We start from the raw sequence: 22,807 nt of genomic DNA, 5'->3' as shown, positions 1-22,807 counted from the left end.
ATAAATTTGAAAATTTTGTCTACATATAAACAAATGATATAAATCTCATATATGTTGAAGAAAATCGAAATTACTCAAAAAAAAAAAAAACACAAGTTAGGGTCGAAAAAACCTCAAGAAAATGTAGTTCTTTAAATGAAATTTTCCAATTTCGATTTTGCCATTAACTCTTATATTTATACGAAAAATGATAAAGTAAACTTTAAATCTATTTGTCCCATATAAATTCCTTTGAAAAACTGTCAATAAATTTTTTTGTATAGTTTTTTTTAATAGAAAAATAAATACAACCCTCCTTGGAAAAATAGAAGATTTATCTTCATAACAAACTAACGATCTATTCAGGACCTTGGAAATAATACAAAAGTGAGCTTCACAAGCTGGAAATCCATATAAATATATTTTTTTTTGTACTCAGGGTCATACAATTAGACTTTCAAAAAATATTAAAGAAGAATTTTAGATTAGCATAAACCTTGGATATTACTTTTTGCCACACCATTTTGGCTACAATTCTAGAAAGTTATCTATTATACTTCAGCAAATATATGTGGCAATCAATTAAAAAAAAATAAAAATAAATTAACACATAAACTAACCAATTAAATTAATTAAACCACAAATGTATAGAAATAAAAAACTAAATAAAAAATAATGTACATTTTTAATACAAAAGTCCTTGAAACAAAATTGAAAATATAATATTTTCAAATTTTCGGTTTCCCATTTAATGCACTTTATTACTGGTATATAATGTATATACATGGTCAGCAAAGAAGAATTTTGTATTTTTAGTCTTGGCAATTAAATTAAATTTAATTACTTTTTTGTCTTAGTTTTCTGTTAGACACAATAGGAATAAGAAGCGTATTACACCAAAATAAAGTGAGACTAAAAAAATTAAAACCATAACAAACAAACCAACGAAAAGTAAATAATAATCATAATTCTATAATGGTAATAATTATTTGCATTATAAAGTGCTATAATGCCTATAATAAGCAATATGATGAATAAATATAAAAATTAATATTAATTCAAACATAGAAACAATATCAAGACTTGGGAAATATTTGGAACAAATAGAATAGAGTAGTTGAGATTGAGGTGTTACTAAACATAATCTACCAAAATTTGAAGAAAATTGTACCAAAAATCTACCAAATCCAAAAAAAAAATCATATTTTGAAAATTTTGCGGTTAGTTTTTTAGACAATTTTGTCAAAATTTTATTTCTATAGAAAATTTTCTCAAAATTTTATTTATATAGAAAATTTTCTCAAAATTTAATTTCTATAGAAAAATTTATTTCATTCGTGTTTTGTTTTTTATTGTTGGTTTATACTTGAATCATATGTGTTGTTTTGATCTCAGCTTTAAAATCATTTTGTTGACTAAACTACTTATGCCGAAATGAATTTATTTCGACATAAGCCGGTATCATAAACCTTTTTTCGGAAGGTTCAAGTGTGGTTCACTTTGGGTTTAGCGAACTGCCTGAATTTATTCTGATAATTGGTTGGTAGTTTTGCTGCAAGTATAGGATGCTGATGAGTAATGTGGTAATTCTGAGACGTGCGTCCATCCAACCATCTTGCAGTCTATAAAATTTTAAAATTTTATTTCTATAATAAATTTTGCCAAATTTTATATATATAGAAAATGTTGTCAAAATTTTATTTCTATATAAAATTTTCTCAAATTTTTATATCTATAGAAAATTTTGTCAAAATTTTATTTCTACAGAAAATTTGGTCAAAATTTTATTTGTATAGAAAATTTCAGCAAAATTGTATTGCTACAGAAAATTTCAACAACATTTTATTTCTACAGAAAAGTTGGTCAAAATTTTATTTCTATAGAAAATTTTATCAAAATGGAAAATGTTGTCAATGTTTTATTTCAATAGAAAATTTTGTCAACATTTTATTTCTATAGAAAATTTTATCAAAAAAAAAAAAAAACAACAATGCTTAAAGAACAAAACCAACAATAACAAAACGAAACAAAAATTTTATTTGTATAGAAAATTTTGTCAAAATTTTATTTGTATAGAAAATTTTGTCAAAATTTTATTTGTATAGAAAATTTTGTCAAAATTTTATTTGTATAGAAAATTTTGCAAAATTTTATTTCGTTAGAAAATTTTGTCAAAATTTTAATTCTATAGAAAATTTTGTCAACATTTTATTTCTTTCACCATTTGTTTTGTTTTGTTATTGTTGGTTTTGTTCTTTAAGCATTGTTGTTGTTTTTCATTTCAGCTTAAAACCATATTTATTTCTATGAAAATTATTATCAAATTTGAACTTTTAAATTAATTTTCCCTGAGGACGAGCATCGGAGATTTTTAATTTTTAAATAAAAAATTACAACTCACAAAAAGAACAACATCTGTTTTTATTCAAGCCGAACTAAACAAATATAATTAAATTTTTTTCTATAGAAAATTTTGTCAAATTTTTTTCTATAGAAAATTTTGTCAATATTTTATTTCTATTGAAAATTTTGTCAAAATTTTATTTCTATAGAAAATTTTGTCAAAATGTTATTTCTATAGAAAATGTTATCGAAATTTTATTTTTATAGAAAATTTTGTCAATATTTTATTTCTATAGAAAATTTTGCCAAAATTTTATTTCTATAGAAAATTTTGTCAAAATTTAATTTCTATAGAAAATTTTGCCAAATTTTAATTTCTATGAAAATGTTTATCAAATTTGAACTTGTGAACAAATTCATTGTTTTTTAATTTTAAATAATTTTCCCTGAGGACGAGCATCGGAGATGTCTCGAAATATTGGATATTTTAAAATAAAAAATTACAACTCACAAAAACAACAACGTCTGTTTTTATTCAAGCCGAACTAAACAAATATAATAAATTTTTTTTCTATAGAACATTTTGTCAAAATTTTATTTCTATAGAAAATTTTATCAAAATTTTATTTCTATAGAAAATTTTGTCAAAATTTTATTTCTAAAGAAAAATTTGTCAAATTTTATTTCTATAGAAAATTTTATCAAAATTTGATTTGTATAGAAAATTTTATCAAAATTTTATATCTATAAAAAATTTTATCAAAATTTTGTTTTCATAGAAAATTTTGTCAACATTTTATTTCTATAGAAAATTTTGTCAATCCCTTACATTCATCCAGCTTACAAGCTCGTTTTTTTAGTGACTCCAAGCCATAGCAAAAACAAGAGCAAACAAACGTTAATAGAACTTTATTTTTTTTTACGTTCATTGGAATCAATGAAAAAATATTAAAAATAGAAAAGAACTTTAGAAATGTTAACACTTCGCATCTGTAACTGTATTATTTGTATTATTTTCATTATGTTTCTCCAATGGTAACGCTTTTCTTAATTTGTGAAAATATTTGTTTTTTATTATCCACATTTGTTTTTTTGTTATTATTATTAATTTTCTTCTTGTTTTCTTTTTCCCCATAGCAACTTCTCTACCAGCAAGCAACCATAAAACGAATACCCCAAACAAAGTCAAGACTTCATTCATCATTCACCCTATTTTCAATTTCTTTGATTTAATCATCTCTGTTAACCAAATTCAAAATAATAACAAAAAAACATGTCAAGTATACGGAAAACAACCTCTTTGGTCAAACGAACCTCATTCTCGGCCGCCGTGACACCATCCATAATATCACCTCAACAACAACAACAACATGAAGGGTCAATGCGGCTGGAGGAAATTGACAAATCTCGTGCTACCACAAAACCTAAGTAAGTATGAACAAATCACCTAGGCTCCCCTCCTCTCTGGAATCGTTTGAATTTACCTTGTTTTCGAGAAAGAGAGAGAGAGGAAGGAATAATTGACATAATCATCAACCTTCATCCTCTACTCCATCGCAATATCCATTTTAATAATACTAATTTAAAAAAAAAAACTTTTTTCATAGTGCAACAATGAAGAATGCAGATGTGCGTTCCTATGATGAAGTACCGGGACCCTGGGGCTTACCTTTGATTGGTAATTCTTGGCGTTTTGCTCCGCTCATAGGTAAGTCATTGGCAAAGTATTATAGGGAGGATGTGGCAAAAGTCTATTTTGCAATGCAAGGTCTAACAGAAAAACAATAACCATGACATGCCATGTTGTTGTGGTGAGCACGAATATATGACATGCAATGTACCTACCACAGACATTTTGGTCAAATTATGTGATGGTATGAGTGAATTGAGAGATTGGCTGGTGGGTAGGCGTACGTATTCCCACACATATACATAAACCCCTTGTGAAACTCTATTGAAACAACTAAATTGATCCATAATGGTAAGGGAATTAATTTTTTTTCATGGTTTAGATATTTTCAAAAATTTTAATTTGGACATTGCAAAGCTTATAATCTCATTTCTCAAAATTAGGTTATTGAATTACAATAGAAAACTTTTTTATTTTGTACAAAACGATAGAGGTTAACTTTCGAATTACTGCAAAAAAAAATATAATATATAATATATAAAATATAATAATGAGGAAAAATATGGCTACGTTTCAAATCAGATGTTACGTTCATTGTGGAGCCTTATATTCGGTTAGGAAGGGGCCGTTTTTGCTGTTTTTTTTTTGTTTTGTCAAAATCAGTTCATGGTAGTCAAAAAAAAGTGAGCCTACCAGGAAGGTAAATGTAGGTTAAAATTTTAATTTAATTAATTGAAGAACATTTATTAGACATAATTAAGTTCATTCATCTATAGAAAATTTTGTAAAAAATTTTTCTCTATAGAAAAATTTGCCAAAAGTTCAAAATTGAGAAAATGCCTTTAAGGCTTACGAATTTGTGGTGAAATTTACAAATTTTTTAGAAATTTTAAATTATATTGTGGGAAATACGAATTTAGTAAACTTTTATTCATGTAAAATTTGCTTCCCATTTTTTATAAAACATTTAACTAACGCACCAGAAATAAATATTAAAGTCAAGGAAATTTTCCCATATTGCCGCTTCTTTGGCTCGGAATCAATAAGGGAAGGTCAAAATCTTTGGATCCAAGTAAACTTTTTTTTGAGTGTAGAATAGAGTAAAATTGGCTTTAGTGAGCAGCAGGGTCCACGTTTTTTTTTTCAGTGTAGGAGCCTATATTTTCGACGAACTAGTGGATTTAGCAGTTACTACCTTAAAGAAATTGGTAGCGCTAGCAATACTTCTATTGATAATTTACACAATGAAAGACTCGTTTTTTTCTGAGGAACGAAATTTTAGACAAGTTCAGTTTTCTTTTGGCTCAAAATTTCTGTTCTTTAAAAGCAAATAAAAAAATTAGAGCCAATCGTTTGCAACGCTTGTCGAAAATTCTCATTTATTTGTTCTAAAAGAAAATATTTTATAATAAAAGGGAATATTGTTTGTCTATAGAAAATTTTATCAAAATTTTATTTCTATAGAAAATTTTGTCAAAACTTTTTCTATACAAATAAAATTTTATTAAAATTTTTTTTCTATAGAAAATTTTGTGAAAACTTTTTCTATAGAAATAAAATTTTATTAAAATTTTATTTCTAAAGAAAATTTCAAAATTCTATTTCTATAGAAAATTTTGTCAAAACTTTATTTCTATAGAAAAAAATGACAAAATTACTATAGAAATAAAATTTTAATAAAATTTTATTTCTATAGAAAATTTTGTCAAAATGTTTTTCTATAGAAAATTTTGTCAAAATTTTATTTCTATAGAAAAATTTATCAAAATTTTATTTCTACAAAAAATTTTGTCAAAACTTTATTTCTTTTCTTCTTCTTTATTAAAATTTTATTTCTATAGAAAATTTTGTCAAAATGTTTTTCTATAGAAAATTTTATCAAAATTTTATTTCTATAGAAAATTTTGTAAAAATGTTATTATATAGAAAATTTTGTCAAAATTTTATTTCTATAGTAATTTTGTCATTTTTTTATTTCTATAGAAAATGTTATCAAAATTTAATTTCTATAGAAAATTTTATTTCTATAGACAATTTTGTCAATTTTTTATTTCTATAGAAAATGTTATCAACATTTAATTTCTATAAAAAATTTTATCAAAATTTTATTTCTATAGAAAATTTTGTCAAAATTTTATTTCTATAGAAAATTTTATCAAAATTTTATTTCTATAAAATATTTTGTCAAAATTTTATTTCTATAAAATATTTTGTCCAAACTTTATTTCTATAGAAAATTTTGTAAAAATGTTATTTTATAGAAAATTTTGTCAAAATTTTATTTCTATAGACAATTTTGTCAAAATTTTATTTCTATAGACAATTTTGTAAATTGTTTTATTTCTACAGAAAATGTTATCAAAATTTTAATTTCTATAGAAAATTGTCCCAAAATTTTATTTCTCTAGAAAATTTTGTTAAAATTTTATTTCTATAGAAAATTTTAAAATTTTATTTCTATAGAAATTTTTTTCATTTCCGAGGAAAGTATTTTTTCTTTGGGTGTAACTTTCACTTTCTCTCCTATTCACTTCTAATACAAAATGTTATTTATTTTCTTCGCTATGCGACAATGAACCTCTTTATTTATATAAATGGTCAACATTTAGTTATTATTATTTGGTATTTTTTTTACTTTACAAAAATATTTCTCGAAAATTGTAATTTCAGTTTAACCCTTTCACTACCGATGTCCACTTAGAAGGACATTCGAAAAAGATACCAAATTCTATTTGCCCACTTAGTTTCGATATATTTCTCCATGTTATTTTAAAGAAGAGGCTTTAATCTAAATAAGCTATAAATATTGTCCATATTGGTGAGGTCTAAAATACATTTTTATAAACTTCTTTAACAATAAACGAAAAATACGAAAATTTAAGACAATTTTTGTAATGCATGTTTCTATACAAAAACTATAGCTGATACTTTTACGGGTTCTTTTTTGTATTTTTCTCACACTTTGAAAGATATTATAGACCAAATAGCGCTTGTTTTCGTAAGGCCATTTGGTCACAATTCAAGAATCAAATTTTCAGAACAATCTCATATAGCTCTTGAAGTAATTGAGGTAGGTTTTCAAAATGACAAGTTTTGTTCTACATGCTGTTAGTACAAGTAAAAAAAGAAGAAAAATAAAAGATTTTATCATTAGGTTTATTTCGCTAGCGAAAGGGTTAACACTTGACCGATGATATTTTATTTTGTGTACCCTTTTAGGCTTCACAAGTTTTTATTTAATAAATTTTGCACAAATAGATAACATGGAATTTGTTTTATTTTTTCGTTGTGGTTGATATTCGCAAATCAGCAATTTTTTGTATTAGCTGTGGAAAAAATTGTTAGTGCCATGGTAAAAATGTCAATTTACAAAGCACTCTCAGTTGTTTGTTTACATTTCGATGAAGAAAATATTCACCACGATATGTGTAAATACGCTCATAGTCCTAAGGTAAACAAATACAATTAATGGTCAGTTGGTGTTGTGTATGTGTACTGTAAATGGTACATGCATGTGTACCAGGGATGGAAAATGCAGTACTATAGTACTTTTTCAATACTTTTTCACCCTGATCAGTACCGTAGTACCCCCGCGAACAATTTAGTACCTTTTGTGTAGAAATTTTTTAGCCGATATTAGATTTATGGTACAATAGTTTTGACAAAATATTTTAATATTTTGAGAAAGTCTAACAAATTTGCTTATTAGCCATAGTCAAATACACGATTTTATGGAATTTCAAGAATGTTTTTGTTGAAAAAGCATGTGATTCTATATTACGATTCCACACGAACACTTTCTAGATAAGAAATTATCGATCGCGTACTAAAATAATGCGAACCATTACAGTCACGTTTGAAACTTGAGACAAAAAAAATCTACCAACATTTGGAGAAAATCTTACCAAAAACTACCAAAAAATATAATTTTGCAAAAATTTATTTCTTCAGAAAAATTTTATTTGTATAGAAATTTTTATCAAAAGTTTATTTCTAGAAAATTTTGTCAAATTTTATTTTTGTAAACAATTTTTTCAAAATTTTATTTCTGATGAAAATTTTATCAAAATTTTATTTCTATAGAATATTTTGTCAACATTTTATTTCCATAGGAAATTTTGTCAACATTTTATTTTTATAGAAAATTTGATCAAAATTTTATTTTTATAGGAAATTTGGTCAAAATTTGATTTTTATGGGAAATTTGTTGAAATTTTTATTTTAATGGGAAATTTGGTCAAAATTTTATTTTATGTGAAATTTGGTGAACATTTTATTTATATGGAAAATTTGGTCAAAATTTGATTTTTATGGGATATTTGGTCAAAATTTTATTTTTATGGAAAATTTGGTAAAAATTTTATATCTATAGAAAATTTAGTCAAAATTTTATATCTGATGAAAATTTTATTTCTATAGAAAAATTTGTCAAAATTTTATTTCCATAGAATATTTTGTCAAAATTTTATTTCTATGGAAAATTTTGTCAAAATTTTATTTCAATAGAAAAATTTTTGTTATTTATTTATTTACAGAAAATTTATGAAGTACCAAGATTTCTATTAATCTACCAAACAGTAGAATTCTATTAACTGTGGCAACCATGATTACAATACTACAGTAGTCTTTGTAAGCGGATATAAAACTAAAAAAATATTTAAAATTGAGGAGTTGGGAAACAAAGTTTTATTTTCTTTAAAATTCAGTCCAAAGAGCTCTTGACAATAATCTACCAATGGAATTTTTGTTGAAATTTAGTGAAAAGTACTTTTTCGCTCAAAAAAATACTTTTTTAGTACTTTCGTAAAAATTGAATTTTCCATCCCTGATGTGTACATGTTATGAGAATGAAAATTTTACATTAGTAGAAGAGTACAGAGACACTGGTTGAATTTCTCATATGTATTCGCAATAACGGATCATTTTCTTTGAAATAGATTTGAATTCATATTAAGTACAACTTTTTGAACACTAGGGCTATTATTTTCCAAGGTTAATTTCAGTTGAAGTAATGCTTTCAGCAAGCTATATATAGTTCTGTACAGGAAGAAGATAAGATAAAATGTTCATGAAAATTCTTAATTTATTTAAAAAAATTAACCAATTGTCTATACTTAAATGTATGCATGATGAGATGACCTTGATCTGAAGTATGCAAATACAAATCGAAGTAGAATATTATCGGTTTTTTGTTTATATTAGGAATATGTGCGTCTTTACAGATAAATATTTTTGAAAAATGTGTATAACAAAATGTAAACAAGCTATTGAGAGCGGTTTGTAAATTGACAGTTTTACCGACATACTAATCAATCGTTTTTCACAGTCAATGAAAATGTGGCAGATATTCGCGAATGTTTTGGAGAAAAAAACAAAAAACAATTCCCATAGTATTTATTTTTTAAAATTTTGAAAATAGACATTACACGCAGAGAAGGAATATGATCGCCTCAACCATGTTCCAAGAGCAAAATGTTACTTTTTCACGGAAAACAGGTAGCATGTTTATCGAAACCATGTTCTTTTCTCGGAAATTATGTATCTTATTTCGGAAAGCAAGTTATGTTTGACGAGAAAAGAATATTTTTGCGACAAAAATGCTACATGGTCGCCACGAAAAAGTAACATGGTGCTCTTGAAACATGTTTGAGGTGATCATATTGCTTCTATGGGTGTATGAAGGGTACAAAAATTAAAATATCAAGTTTTACCCCGAAATGACACAAATTATCGTTTATTTTTTTTAATATTACAAAAAATTTCGACAAATTTCACTGTACTTAGACATACGGTTGAGAGCCATATGAAAGATTTACCAGAAAGTCGACTTTTCCATACTATGAGGAAGTTGAAAAGTTGACCTTTACAACGATGATCCTGAGAAATCAACTTATTGATTCTGATTCCCTTTTCTATTGTCCAAAATGTCTTAGGGAAATAGATGCAATCAAACATGAAAGAATTTGGACATTTGAAAATAATATTGATGAGAATTTATTTCTTGATGCTTATGAAAATGAAGATTTTTATCAATATTTTTTAATTAAATATAACTACTTAATATTTAATTATTATACTTTTTTGTTTCAGGACATTACAAAATCAGCGATTTGGACAAAGTAATGAAGGAATTACACATAAACTATGGTAAAATTGCTAAAGTTGGTGGTTTAATTGGCCATCCCGATTTACTTTTTGTATTCGATGGTGATGAAATTCGAAATATATTCAAAAAAGAGGAAACAATGCCACATAGGTAAGTAAACAATTATAGGTCTTGACAAGTTATAGTATTCCAAGGTGAAAAATCTAAAAATGGGAAAGAAATGCTTTTGCGTAAAATTTTCCCATTGATTGTACTTAAAACTCCTATAACTCGGGTTATTCAGTACACGTTTAATTTTAAATATTCTGAGCTTTCGGCCATACCACCGATATTATAACAAAAAAAGTTTATATATAAATAACACACAAACAAAGGATTCTATTATAATATCATAAAAAATGTAATTTTTCTATGATACTTTTTGACACTTTACCATTGTACATGAGTATGCAAAATATTTGGCGAATACCATAAAAAAACCAACAAAGAAACATAAAATACAATGGGATACAAAATTAGAAAATTAATTTTGGGATTTCAAACAGACTTTTCATACATAGGAAATTTTACAAAGTTTTGAATTTAAGCAGGTTAACTCGGTTTCAATACATTGCACAGAGGATTTAATACAAAACAAAAATTGAAGACAATAGTTCATTACTCACAAAAATAATTCTTTTCAACGAAACGAATTTTAAAACCAAGAAAGTTTTCATTTGGTGTTAGAGTTTTTATGTTTTTGTAAATAAAATTTTATTTTTTGGCATTAAAAAAACTAGTCGTTCGACCAAAAATTCGTTTCCGAGAAAAGAAATTAATTTTTTGCATATATGTTAAGTAGAAAAATTATTGGAAAACGGCTTACTTTTGGTATGGATAATGTGTGGATGATGGGCGAATATTAATATTAATGTGGGGTCGTTGGACGAATATTACCCATTTTCCAAGAGTAGGGGAATCGAAAATTTTCTATTGCTTTATAAGCCTCTATTACTGTAGTGGAGAATTGTGTATATTTTTCAACCCATTGTGCAAATATGTTTGTGTGGGGTTCGGTCCATTGAAGCGCTAATCACAAAAATCACACTTTCGCTATTTACGTACCTCACGACAACTCGTGTTAAAGTAGTTTTGTGGTTAAGCCGACTATAATAATTCAAGGTTGTTTTGTTACGCTCTTGCATATTTACCCAAAAAATATTGACAAAAATTAGCTTCATAGTGCTATTTACTTTTTTTTACGATTCACTCGTTTTGTTTTTACGATAAAAAAAAAAAAACAAACAAACAAAAACAAATCAAATATAGGCATCGAAGCTGCAATAAACCTTCCCCTACTATAAGCATGTTAGCAGCCATGTGTGCAAAATAAATATTTAAATAAGAAATTATCAAATTTTTCATATAATTGGAAAATAATTCTGACTATGCATTTGAAACCACACACAGGTATTTGTATAAGGAAATGCAATTAGTAATTGCTAAAAAAAATATTTCCAGGAAAGAAACAATAAATTCCATTTAAATATTTGTCCATAAAAAAGAACTACACACAAAAAAATATTTTTTGCTCAAAGATATTTAAACTTAACATTTTTTGTCTCAAATTATATAGTACGTTATATTCCTTATTAGGTTACTATAATTTTGTCAGTGTATATATGTTTATCTAAGTGTGGGTTGTCTATAGATTTTTCTTCTTTCTTTCCAATTTTTCTTCTTGACTCATAACTACCATCCATGCATAGAAGCTAATCTGTCTGTTACGTATGTATCTCTCTCCCCTCCCACTTTATTGAATCGCCTGATATATTCCTAGTGTAAACTTTCAAGGAGGCTGCTTAATGACTGACTATGATTTGGTGGTATAGCGTAATTGTTCACCTTATTCAAGGTTCATTGGGGAGGTGGGGGCGGCTTTGGTGAATATTTTATGATGAGAGTTAGTTGTGGTTACGAGAGATGTTTTTTTTTAGTTTCTTCATTGCCTATATTAACACAATGACGTCAAATTGTTTGATGGTGATGATGGTCACTGAGAGACCATGATTTTCATATGTAGTATGTAGTATCATAGAAAATGCCAAAGGACTCATCAATGCTTGGTTTACTGTAATTTTTAATTGCAAACAACAAAGCCCATGGATTATTCTCTCCTTAATTATAAAAATACACAAACTGTTTAGACGCTTGGTGCCATTTGCATGTACATCACAATATACGAGGAAATTTGTTTAGCTCAGAGATAAAATTGCAGATAAATACAAATTTCTTTGTCAAACAAATATATAGCATTTTAACGACCAATAAACTCGAATATAGGACAATCACAACAATAATGGTTTCTAACAAAATTTTATATCGATAATAATAGGAAATTTTAGAAGTTCTATTCTCTTTGCCTTCTCTTGCCTACCAAAGAGAAGCCCATATTATGAGGTGAAAATGCGGAGGCGAATTGCTCGTAAAGACCAAGTGAGAGTAACGTGTATTTGTGATATAGCATCTATTTGTATTGAGTCAGTGTGTTACATTTACACTTCGTAGTAGCATGGTTGATAAAGTTGACACTTTTGTGTGTTTTTTTTTTTTGATACATTTCGACTACCAATTATTCTAACAGGTTGGCTGATAAGTACCCGGTATGACCATAGATGGCGTCGCTAGTATTAAATGCATATTATTTTGATATAGTACCAACCTTCAAATGATTCGTGTCAAAATTTGACGTCTGTAAGTCAATTAGTTTGTGAGATAGAGCGTCTTTTGTGAAACAACTTTTGCTATTGTGAAAAAAATGGAAAAAAAGGAATTTCGTGTTTTGATAAAATACTGTTTTCTGAAGGGAAAAAATACGGTGGATGCAAAAACTTGGCTTGATAATGAGTTTCCGGACTCTGCCCCAGGGAAATCAACAATAATTGATTGGTATGCAAAATTCAAGCGTGGTGAAATGAGCACGGAGGACGGTGAACGCAGTGGACGCCCGAAAGAGGTGGTTACCGACGAAAACATCAAAAAAATCCACAAAATGATTTTGAATGACCGTAAAATGAAGTTGATCGAGATAGCATAGGCCTTAAAGATATCAAAGGAACGTGTTGGTCATATAATTCATGAATATTTGGATATGCGGAAGCTCTGTGCTCACATTTGACCAAAAACAACAACGAGTTGGTGATTCTGAGCGGTGTTTGCAGCTGTTAACTCGTAATAAACCCGAGTTTTTCCGTCGATATGTGACAATGGATGAAGCATGGCTCCATCACTACACTCCTGAGTCCAATCGACAGTCGGCTGAGTGGACAGCGACCGGTGAAACGTCTCCGAAGCGTGGAAAGACTCAAAAGTCCGCTGGCAAAGTAATGGCCTCTGTTTTTTGGGATGCGCATGGAATAATTTTTATCGATTATCTTGAGAAGGAAAAAACCATCAACAGTGACTATTATATGGCGTTATTGGAGCGTTTGAAGGTCGAAATCGCGACAAAACGGCCCCATATGAAGAAGAAAAAAGTGTTGTTCCACCAAGACAACGCACCGTCCCACAAGTCATTGAGAACGATGGAATTTTGACAAAAAATGTGTTTTTCTTTGTTAGACCGGGGACTTATCAGCCACCTGCTATATGGAGTTATTTTGCCTTAAATGTGAACGTTTCTCAGATATCAACTCAACCCTAAAAGTTATAAGTAGCGGACATTGAAGAAATAAACATATTCCAAAATGAAGATTTTTTTATAGGATCTCAACATTTTGAAAGCAAAATTTTCTAAGAAATAAGATTGTTGATAAAATTTTCTAAAGAAATAAAATTTTGACAAAATTATCTATAGAAATAAAATTTTGACAAAATTTTCTATAGAAATAAAATTTTGACAAAATTTTCTATAGAAATAAAATTTTCACAAAATTTTCTATAGAAATAAAATTTTGACAAAATTTTCTATAGAAATAAAATTTTGACAAAATTTTCTATAGAAATAAAATTTTGACAAAATTTTCTATAAAAATAAAATTTAAAAAAAAAAAATAAAATTTTGACAAAATTTTCCATAGAAATAAAATTTTGACAAAATTTTCTATAGAAATAAAATTTTGACAACATTTTCTATAGAAATAAAATTTTGACAAAATTTTCCATAGAAATAAAATTTTGACAAAATTTTCCATAGAAATAAAATTTTGACAAAATTTTCTATAGAAATAAAATTTTGCAAAATTTTCTATGGAAATAAAATTTTGCAAAATTTTCTATGGAAATAAAATTTTGACAAAATTTTCTATAGAACTAAAATTGTTGATAAAATTTTCTATAGAAATAAAATTTTGGCAAAATTTTCTATAGAAATAAAATTTTGACAAAATTTTCTATAGAAATAAAATTTTGACAAAATTTTCTATAGAAATAAAATTTTGACAAAATTTTCTATAGACATAAAATTTTGAAAAAAAATAAAATTTTGACAAAATTTTCTATAGAAATAAAACTTTGACAAAATTTTCTATAGAAATAAAATTTTGAAAAATTTTTCTATAGAAATAAAATTTTGACAAAATTTTCTATAGAAATAAAATTTTGAAAAATTGTTCTATAGAAATAAAATTTTGACAAAATTTTCTATAGATATAAAATTTTGACAAAATTTTCGATAGATATAAAATTTTGACAAAATTTTCTATAGAAATAAAATATTGACAAAATTTTCTATAGAAATAAAATTTTGACAAATTTTTCTATAGAAATAAAATTTTGACAAAATTTTCTATAGAAATAAAATTTTGACAAATTTTCGCAGAAATAAAATTTTGACAAAATTTTTTATAGAAATAAAATTTTGACAAAATTTTTTAAGGAAATAAAATTTTTACAAAAGTTTTGCAGAAATAAAAATTTTACAAAATTTTCTGCAGAAAAAAAAATTTACAAAATTTTCTATAGAAGTAAAATTTTGCAATATAATGTTTTTAGAAAATTAAAAAAAAATTGTCCAAATCGGTATAGATTTAAATATACGTATACTTTTACAATAGTCTTTAAATTTGATATTATGTAATTTTAGCAAGTTTTGGCTTCGAAAAGTACATTTTTAGTACTTTTTTGTCAACATCGATTATCATCCCTAAGTTGTAGTATTTTACTCTCCTGTAGCTCTTGTCAATGGCTATAAATTCACATGGCGGTTATTCTTATCTTGTAACTGTTTGTGTTGTGTTGTATGTGTGTGTGTGTGTTAAGTAGTTAGGCTATTTACTGTAATGCCCAAGATATGGTGTCTGTATGCAAATTTGAATGGTAAATGCACAATTGAAAGGTAGTCTTTTAGAGTAATGATGATAAGATGGCGATGAAGAGTTTCTTTTTCTGAGGAATGACATTTTAGACAAAGTTTTCTTTCAAAGAAACAATATTTTCTTTAAAGGAAATTATAAAAAAGGTTGTTTTTTGGTTTTCATAGAATATGCGATGAAAACCGAAATCAGTATCGAGTGTGATTATGGAAATAAAAAGCGAAAAAACGAGTTCACCAACGGTTTAATAGCAATTGGGTCGTTTAGTTTAACGACCAATAAGTTTTATAGGAGAAGGGAATGTTCCAAAAGAGACACCATAGATTTTAGTTAATCGCATAACAATAAGTTCAAATAAACTTCCACATTTATGGGAAAAAACATAAAAATAAACAATCGGCATGCCCATCAAGCGTAGAAATAGTAAAACACCAAACTAGTAAACATAACATGGAATTGACACGCCAATCGATCAAATGATGGCATAGCGTTTTTATGTGCCGATGCAAATTTCCCCCTATTTAGCTCTCTCTTATGTAGCTTAATCAAAGCAAAAGTAATGCATTTAAAGAACTAATCATATAAATATTCCTTTTACCTGATTCATCATCATAATGTAGACAAGCAATTATTCATTAGAAAATTCGGTCCGAATCTATCTGAGCAAAACCACAATCATCACCATCATCATTATCATCCATGTCATTTTTGGAATGCCAACACTCTGGTTTGAGTGGAATTTTATAAAATTTATTGCTTGTGGTTAGTGGGTGATGCTTTGAAATTTAGCGCCCCACTAACCACAACTAAAAAACTAACGAATTTTTATTTCCAATGACATGACTTTTTGAATTGAATCAAAGAAAAAAAAAAAAACTGACAATTTTGTCTGCCGCCACATGCAAACTATAATGGGCGAGGTCTTAGCGCCATCGTCTGGGAATCATAAACAGCTGCTACATTTCCCTACTCAAGTGTATAGCGTGATATATTTAAATGATTTTTTTATTTATTGTTACTCTAAACAACTTGATGTTTTTATACTATATTCTATGCTATGCTATTCTATTCTTTTTTTGAATTACTTATACATTTTGGCGTGATATATTTAAATGATTTTTTATTTATTGTTACTCTAAACAACTTGATGTTTTTATACTATATTCTATGCTATGCTTCTATTCTTTTTTTTTTTTTTTGAATTACTTATACATTTTGGTATATTGTCATTTGTAGAAATGCCTGATTTTGTATTGGTATCAATGGACACAGTGGAAATAGACATATTTTTTATATACCCATAAGATTGTAATACAAATCAAAACTAGTCAATAGATCAATAAAAATATCAAAACGCAGAGAGCAAAAATATAGCATTTTCACTTTAAATGAAACCTTTTTAATTTCTAATGAAACTTTTTTCAAATGCTAATACCTTTCGTATCCTGGAACCTTCGGATTTGTTTTCAACTTTGCTACAATAATCATTCAAAAATTTGTGCTGAGCACTTCTCAGTTCCCGCTTACATCATCTCATATTAATCTTGTAAGCGAAGCTATGGTGGACATTGCCCTGTTAAAGAGCTTCCTGTAGGATTTCATCATTTTGTTTGCTTCTTTATATTGAACATTTTCGAACATACATTGATGTAACTCTGGAATTTTCGCACGGAAAAACATACATCTATATTATTTAGCACAAGTACTAAGTTAACAACCCTCGGGTTGGGACTCTATTCACGGTGATACATGCTAATATTCGTATTTCGATGAAACAAACTTAGTACGAAGCCATAGACGAAAAATAGCATTCGCCTACCGCCTATCGCCAGGGTTGTGTTCACACACATAGTTTTTGCCATAGACAATAGATGTTATATAGATAGGCCATGTGTCTCTTTAAAAAAATTGTGTCAGTTCCAAAAATTAATTTTCTGACATTTCGTTTTGATTTTTTCGTAAAGATTCAGTACCAAATATTAATGTTCGTGCATTTGCTTTTGTGTTGTTCGTAAAGAGCAATGCTGCTCAAAATTAAATTTCGTATTTTCGCGGTTTTGGTCACAATTTTTTGTTCAAATATGAACTTTTAATATATTAATTTATTTATAAATCCTTTGGTGCATCATAAACGTTCTAATTTTGTGTAAAATTGGCAAACTACAAAATGGTAAACGAAAGAGATTGTAAGAGTGCTCTTATTTTTCTCGTTTATTCTTAATCTTCGCAACTGTCAAACATAGTTTGACACCCATGACCCATCTATGTATTATAAGGTCTATGGTTTTTGCCATATGTTAGCTAAATTGCCAGAGTACCTTAATCAACAGTAAATTTCAGACTTAAGTGGATGATATTTAGGGAATTTCCACATTTCTCATCAGCATCTGATATTAGCTGCGAATCAATCATCAAAATAAATTCCTAGCCGTCTTGCAAACTAAAGGCTTTTTTTGTAATATTGAATAAAAATTCTATCATTATAGTATATTCTTTTCTTTCGAGAGTATTCTCTAAAAGAGTTCTGAACCTCAAATTGGTAGAAACTCTCAAGTACTCTCTCTTTCTCATAGATCTTTCCTACTCAGTCCTCTTAAGTATGTAGAAATTTTCGCAAACTTTCTCTCTTTAACATTTTATTTGTCTCAAAACAAAAATTTACGGGATGGCTGCAAACTTGTATAATTAAATAATTTGTAATATAAACTAAAATGTTGCCAGTGATAACTTGTCTTTTTTTTCACATTAAATATTCATCCTTAAAAATTTTATGACTAAGTTTATATATTTTTTTGTCTCTCTCTCTATCTGACAAATTTGGACTACTGTTAGACGCCAGTTTGTCTGCACGCAAACATTTTAATGAATGAATGAATTGTTGTTGTAGGTTTTGTTTTATTCTTGATGTTGTGGTTGTTGATGATATGGTAGTTGTTGTTGTTGTTGTTATTATTCTGAGGCTTTTGAGGGGATTATTAAGCAAATCTATTAAAAGCAATGGTTTATGTGTTTTTTTTTTGCAACTTTTACTATTTGCTGTCGGCATGGTTGACATTATCGTCAACGCCATTTGAGGTTTTTGTTAGTCGCCAAAAAAAAAATGTATACATACACACGCACATGAGTTTCATGCATATGAATTCCCATGGATTAACATATACATGTTTATGTGGCTATAAAATGGATTACATATTCGCAATGCGTTTTTATTCTTTAGTTTAATGGAAAGACAACCCACCCGACCAAAGTGCCGAGAAATGGCGAAGGTTCGCTAAAGCGAACATTTTTCGAAATAAATTAACGCGCACATTATTCGAGAAAAGTTCGATAATAGAAAAATTTCGAACGTTCGTTGTTTCGAAGTAATAACGAATATTTTTCGGCTTATTTGTTGGTTTTCCGCTATATTTGTTTTTGACAAAGACAGAGATTAAAAAGTCATTTCAGTTTAAGAAATTGTTAAGTGCGGGTGAAGTGTCTTAGCGAATCTAAAAGAGGTAAGTAATTTATTTATATATCTTTTAAAAAAATACCAATTTTCTTTCTTGTTTAAGTTGCAGATGTATCCAGGAAAATGTTTCTCATTGATTATAGTCCTTTTCAATGGCATAGCCACGACCGATTTAATAAGAAATTCCGCGCAAAGAAGTCAAAGCAGTGCCTTAAATCACTTTAAATATTTATTTCTAAATTTAAATATTCCTAGTATTTTGTTCGCAACACTAATATCCATATTATTTTGTATTATAATTATCTATATTGTGTTGTAATAAAATAAAAACAAACTTGAACATTTTCTTTTACTACACAACTTATAATGGGAACAAAATGGGAATAAAACAGTATAGAAAACCTTCGAAAGCGGAATGATATCGAATACGAAAACGAATTCGAAATAGATTCGTTAACGATCAATTATAGATATCGCGAAACCTTCTTTGACGAATCACTAGCAAGCCTTCGAAAACGAAGAGTTTGCTGGCAGTAACAGCGCGACAGATGAACGTTTTTCGAAATTTTTTCGAACCATTCTCGATAGTTTTCTTCAAGAAAAAACCGAGAATGTTTCTATATCGAATACGATAACGAACGTTGTGGTCAGGTGGGAAGAGGCTAATCTATGTACAGATGAAAATGTGTGCATGTGTGAGAGTGTACATGAAGAAGCCATAAATCACCAAAAACTTGATGAGCACTTCTCGTTGTCGAGTTCTGTCAAATTAACCAAATCATTAAAAAAAATGTTCTACTCTTGTCGTTATATTTACTGACCCTAATTTTTTAATTGGAAATAAACAAATGTTGGTCCACATCAACACCCATCATTCATTCATTGTGAGAATGGCGACAAGGCAAAACAAGCTCCTCCATCGACAACACCAAAACCTATGAGAAAAAAAACGTTGTTGCTGTTTTTTTTCCTGGGGTTTTCTGGCGTGTTTTTACAATGCACATACATATACACGCACATCTTTCTCAGTATGAATCATTCGCAAATTTGCAAAACTAAAATGGGTTAGAGAATTTTCCATTCAAGAGGTAATGGAATTAAGAGGGCATATGGCAGTAAGAAATAGTGATTAGTACTAATTGCATGTATTTTTGTTTTCACAAATAATAGAGAAAATATTGATGGTACAGAGAGAGAGAGAGTGCAAAACATATATTTCTAAACAGGGTGACACACAAATTGTGTAATTTCTATAACTATCATTATATGATGACACGGAGTTTTTTTTTATTTTTATTATAGCCAAATAATATTATTTTTTGGGTTAAAACCAATAAACCTTTACACGACCATCATAGATAAAATAAAATCGAAAATCTAAAGAAGATTTTTTTTTTATTTAATCCATTATAATCGAGCCAATATTGGCCATATACGATTGTTATATTAAAAGTGTAATGAAATTTGATTCTTTTTTTCTGGGGGATTCAGAAGTGCATTTACATATACACTTGCTCAAATATTTTAAATTGGAATTGTCAAAAATTTACCAATAAATATTAGATCGATGGAGTTATTGCAGCACGGGCGGGGCCGACTATATTATACCCTGCACCACTTTGTAGATCTAAATTTTCGATACCATATCGTCTTGGACAAAATTTGATAGACTTGTACAAAATCTATAGACTTAAGTCGGCTAATGCACTAGGGTGGAACACAATGTTAGTAAAAAAATATGGGAAACATTTAAATCTGAAACAATTTTAAGGAAACTTCGCAAAAGTTTATTTATGATTTATCGCTCGATATATATGTATTAGAAGTTTAGGAAAATTAGAGTCATTTTTACAACTTTTCGACTAAGCAGTGCCGATTTTACAAGGAAAATGTTGGTATTTTGACCATTTTTTTTTTAAATCAGAAAAACATATATATGGGAGCTATATCTAAATCTGAACCGATTTCAACCAAATTTGGCCTACAATGCTAATTCTACTCCCTGTGCAAAATTTCAACTAAATCGGAGTTAAAAATTGGCCTCTGTGGTGATATGAGTGTAAATCGGTCGAAAGCTATATATGGGAGCTATATCTAAATCTGAACCGATTTCAACCAAATTTGGCACGCATAGCTACAATGCTAATTCTATTCCCTGTGCAAAATTTCAACTAAATCGGAGTTAAAAATTGGCCTCTGTGGTCATATGAGTGTAAATCGGACGAAAGCTATATATGGGAGATATATCTAAATCTGAACCGATTTCAACCAAATTTCGCACGCATAGCTACAATGCTAATTCTACTCCCTGTGCAAAATTTCAACCAAATTGGGGTAAAACTCTGGCTTCTGGGACCGTATTAGTCCATATCGGGCGAAAGATATATATGTGAGCTATATCTAAATCTGAACCGATTTCTTCCAAAATCAATACGGATCTATTCTGAGCCAAAACACATACTTGTGCCAAATTTGAAGTCGATTGGACTAAAACTGCGACCTAGACTTTGATTACAAAAATGTGTTCACGGACAGGCGGACATCGCTATATCGACTCAGGAGCCCACCCTGAGCATTTTTGCCAAAGACACCATGTGTCTATCTCCTTCTGGGTGTTGCAAACATATGCACTAACTTATAATCCGCAGTGTGGCGCAGGGTATAAAAATGGGGAATATATTCCAATGGCATGTATTTCAGCTTTCAGAAACAATAGAGAAAATTTCAATACTGCAGAGAGAGAGAGAGAGAAATTGTAAACAGGGTGATCTAAAATTATTTTATCTATTAAGTTCCTTACATCATAACGAATTTATATTGATGTTGAGCAAAGTAAACAAACCGAATTTTGATGTTAACAAAAATTGATTTTATAAGTCCTAAAATTCCAAAATTTTTCCTAAAAGAGATGAAATTATGGATGTCTAAGAAAAATAAATAAATCCTTACACGATAGGGAATTTATTCTGAAGTTGACCAAAGTAAACAAACCGACTTTTGATGTTCACCAAAATCGATTTTATAAGTCCTAAAATTTCAAAATTTTTCTTAAAAGGGATGAAGTTATGGATTGACTTCATTAAACAAAAAATTAATAATTTTTATTTATTTAAATATTTTACAGACCTTCCATGCCTTCTCTTAGACGATACAAAGGTATTTTACGAAAAGACTTTTTTGGAGATGTTGCCGGTTTAATAGGAGTGTAAGTTTCTTATTCTAGGTTTGTAATGAAATTTCTAGAAAACATTTATTTTTTTTTCTAAAGCCATGGGAAAAGCTGGGAATCTTTCCGTCAAGAAGTTCAACAGATTTTGTTACAACCACAAACAGCTAGAAAATATATACCACCACTTAATGATATTGCAACGGAATTTATGCAACGGTAAGTAAAGCGAAATTAGAATATTTTGTATGAAAAAATTACGCAAATTTGAAAGGCATGGAATCAAAATTAGGGTTACTGCAGTAAATGAAACAAAGAGTGTTAAGGTACAGGCACACTAGACTGTCAAATATTTGCCAGAAATCAAAAAAAGAATTCGTCACCACAGTGAAACCAGTGATATGAGCAATTTTCAAAAACTCTATCCAAATATTTCGATCAGGATCCTAAAAAAAAGTTTGCCATTCAGTTGGGTCAAATATTTGCTTAGTATGACCCGCATTAAAAAGTGGCGCATTTTTTGTAAACTGTGTCATATCTTTCAAAAGTTTCCGTAGAAATATTTGCATACTTTTAGGCGATCATTTTTAGTGCTAAATGCCAATATATCAAAGTGGACTGCTTTGAGTCAATATAATCGTGGACAGACTCTTGACTCTTGAAAAATTATAAAAAGAATTATGTTAAAATATATTTTGAAGCCTCTGGTCACTCCTCAGTTTATGTTAGGTTATGTATATTGATTATTGCTCTCAAATGGCAGACTCTTTATTAATATTTTTATATTAATCTGCTGTTTTGAGACAAATCAGTTCAAAATCAACAAGATAGGCGGGCGGGA

At 28.1% G+C, this 22,807-nt stretch overlaps 2 protein-coding genes across 12 annotated transcripts in view; one reads left to right on the top strand and one right to left on the bottom strand.

Annotated features, from left to right (window-relative positions):
- Nucleotides 1–22,807, bottom strand: part of Galphao (G protein alpha o subunit) — a 159,243-nt gene that overhangs the window by 26,914 nt on the left and 109,522 nt on the right. The window lies entirely within an intron of this gene.
- Nucleotides 1–22,807, top strand: part of Cyp49a1 (Cytochrome P450 49a1) — a 34,542-nt gene that overhangs the window by 5,884 nt on the left and 5,851 nt on the right. For all 5 annotated transcript variants that reach the window (XM_075312544.1, XM_075312543.1, XM_075312542.1 and 2 more), the window contains 5 exons: nucleotides 3,460–3,750; nucleotides 3,930–4,030; nucleotides 10,043–10,208; nucleotides 21,925–22,005; nucleotides 22,069–22,185. In XM_075312544.1, coding sequence (XP_075168659.1) covers nucleotides 3,596–3,750; nucleotides 3,930–4,030; nucleotides 10,043–10,208; nucleotides 21,925–22,005; nucleotides 22,069–22,185 — 620 coding nt within the window. In that variant the 5' untranslated portion in view covers nucleotides 3,460–3,595. The remainder of the gene's footprint in view (nucleotides 1–3,459; nucleotides 3,751–3,929; nucleotides 4,031–10,042; nucleotides 10,209–21,924; nucleotides 22,006–22,068; nucleotides 22,186–22,807) is intronic.

The sequence above is a fragment of the Haematobia irritans genome, chromosome 5 (assembly GCF_050003625.1).
Source record: "Haematobia irritans isolate KBUSLIRL chromosome 5, ASM5000362v1, whole genome shotgun sequence".
In the NCBI taxonomy this organism is placed as follows: Eukaryota; Metazoa; Arthropoda; class Insecta; order Diptera; family Muscidae; genus Haematobia; species Haematobia irritans.
This window is presented reverse-complemented; position numbering and strand designations above follow the sequence as displayed.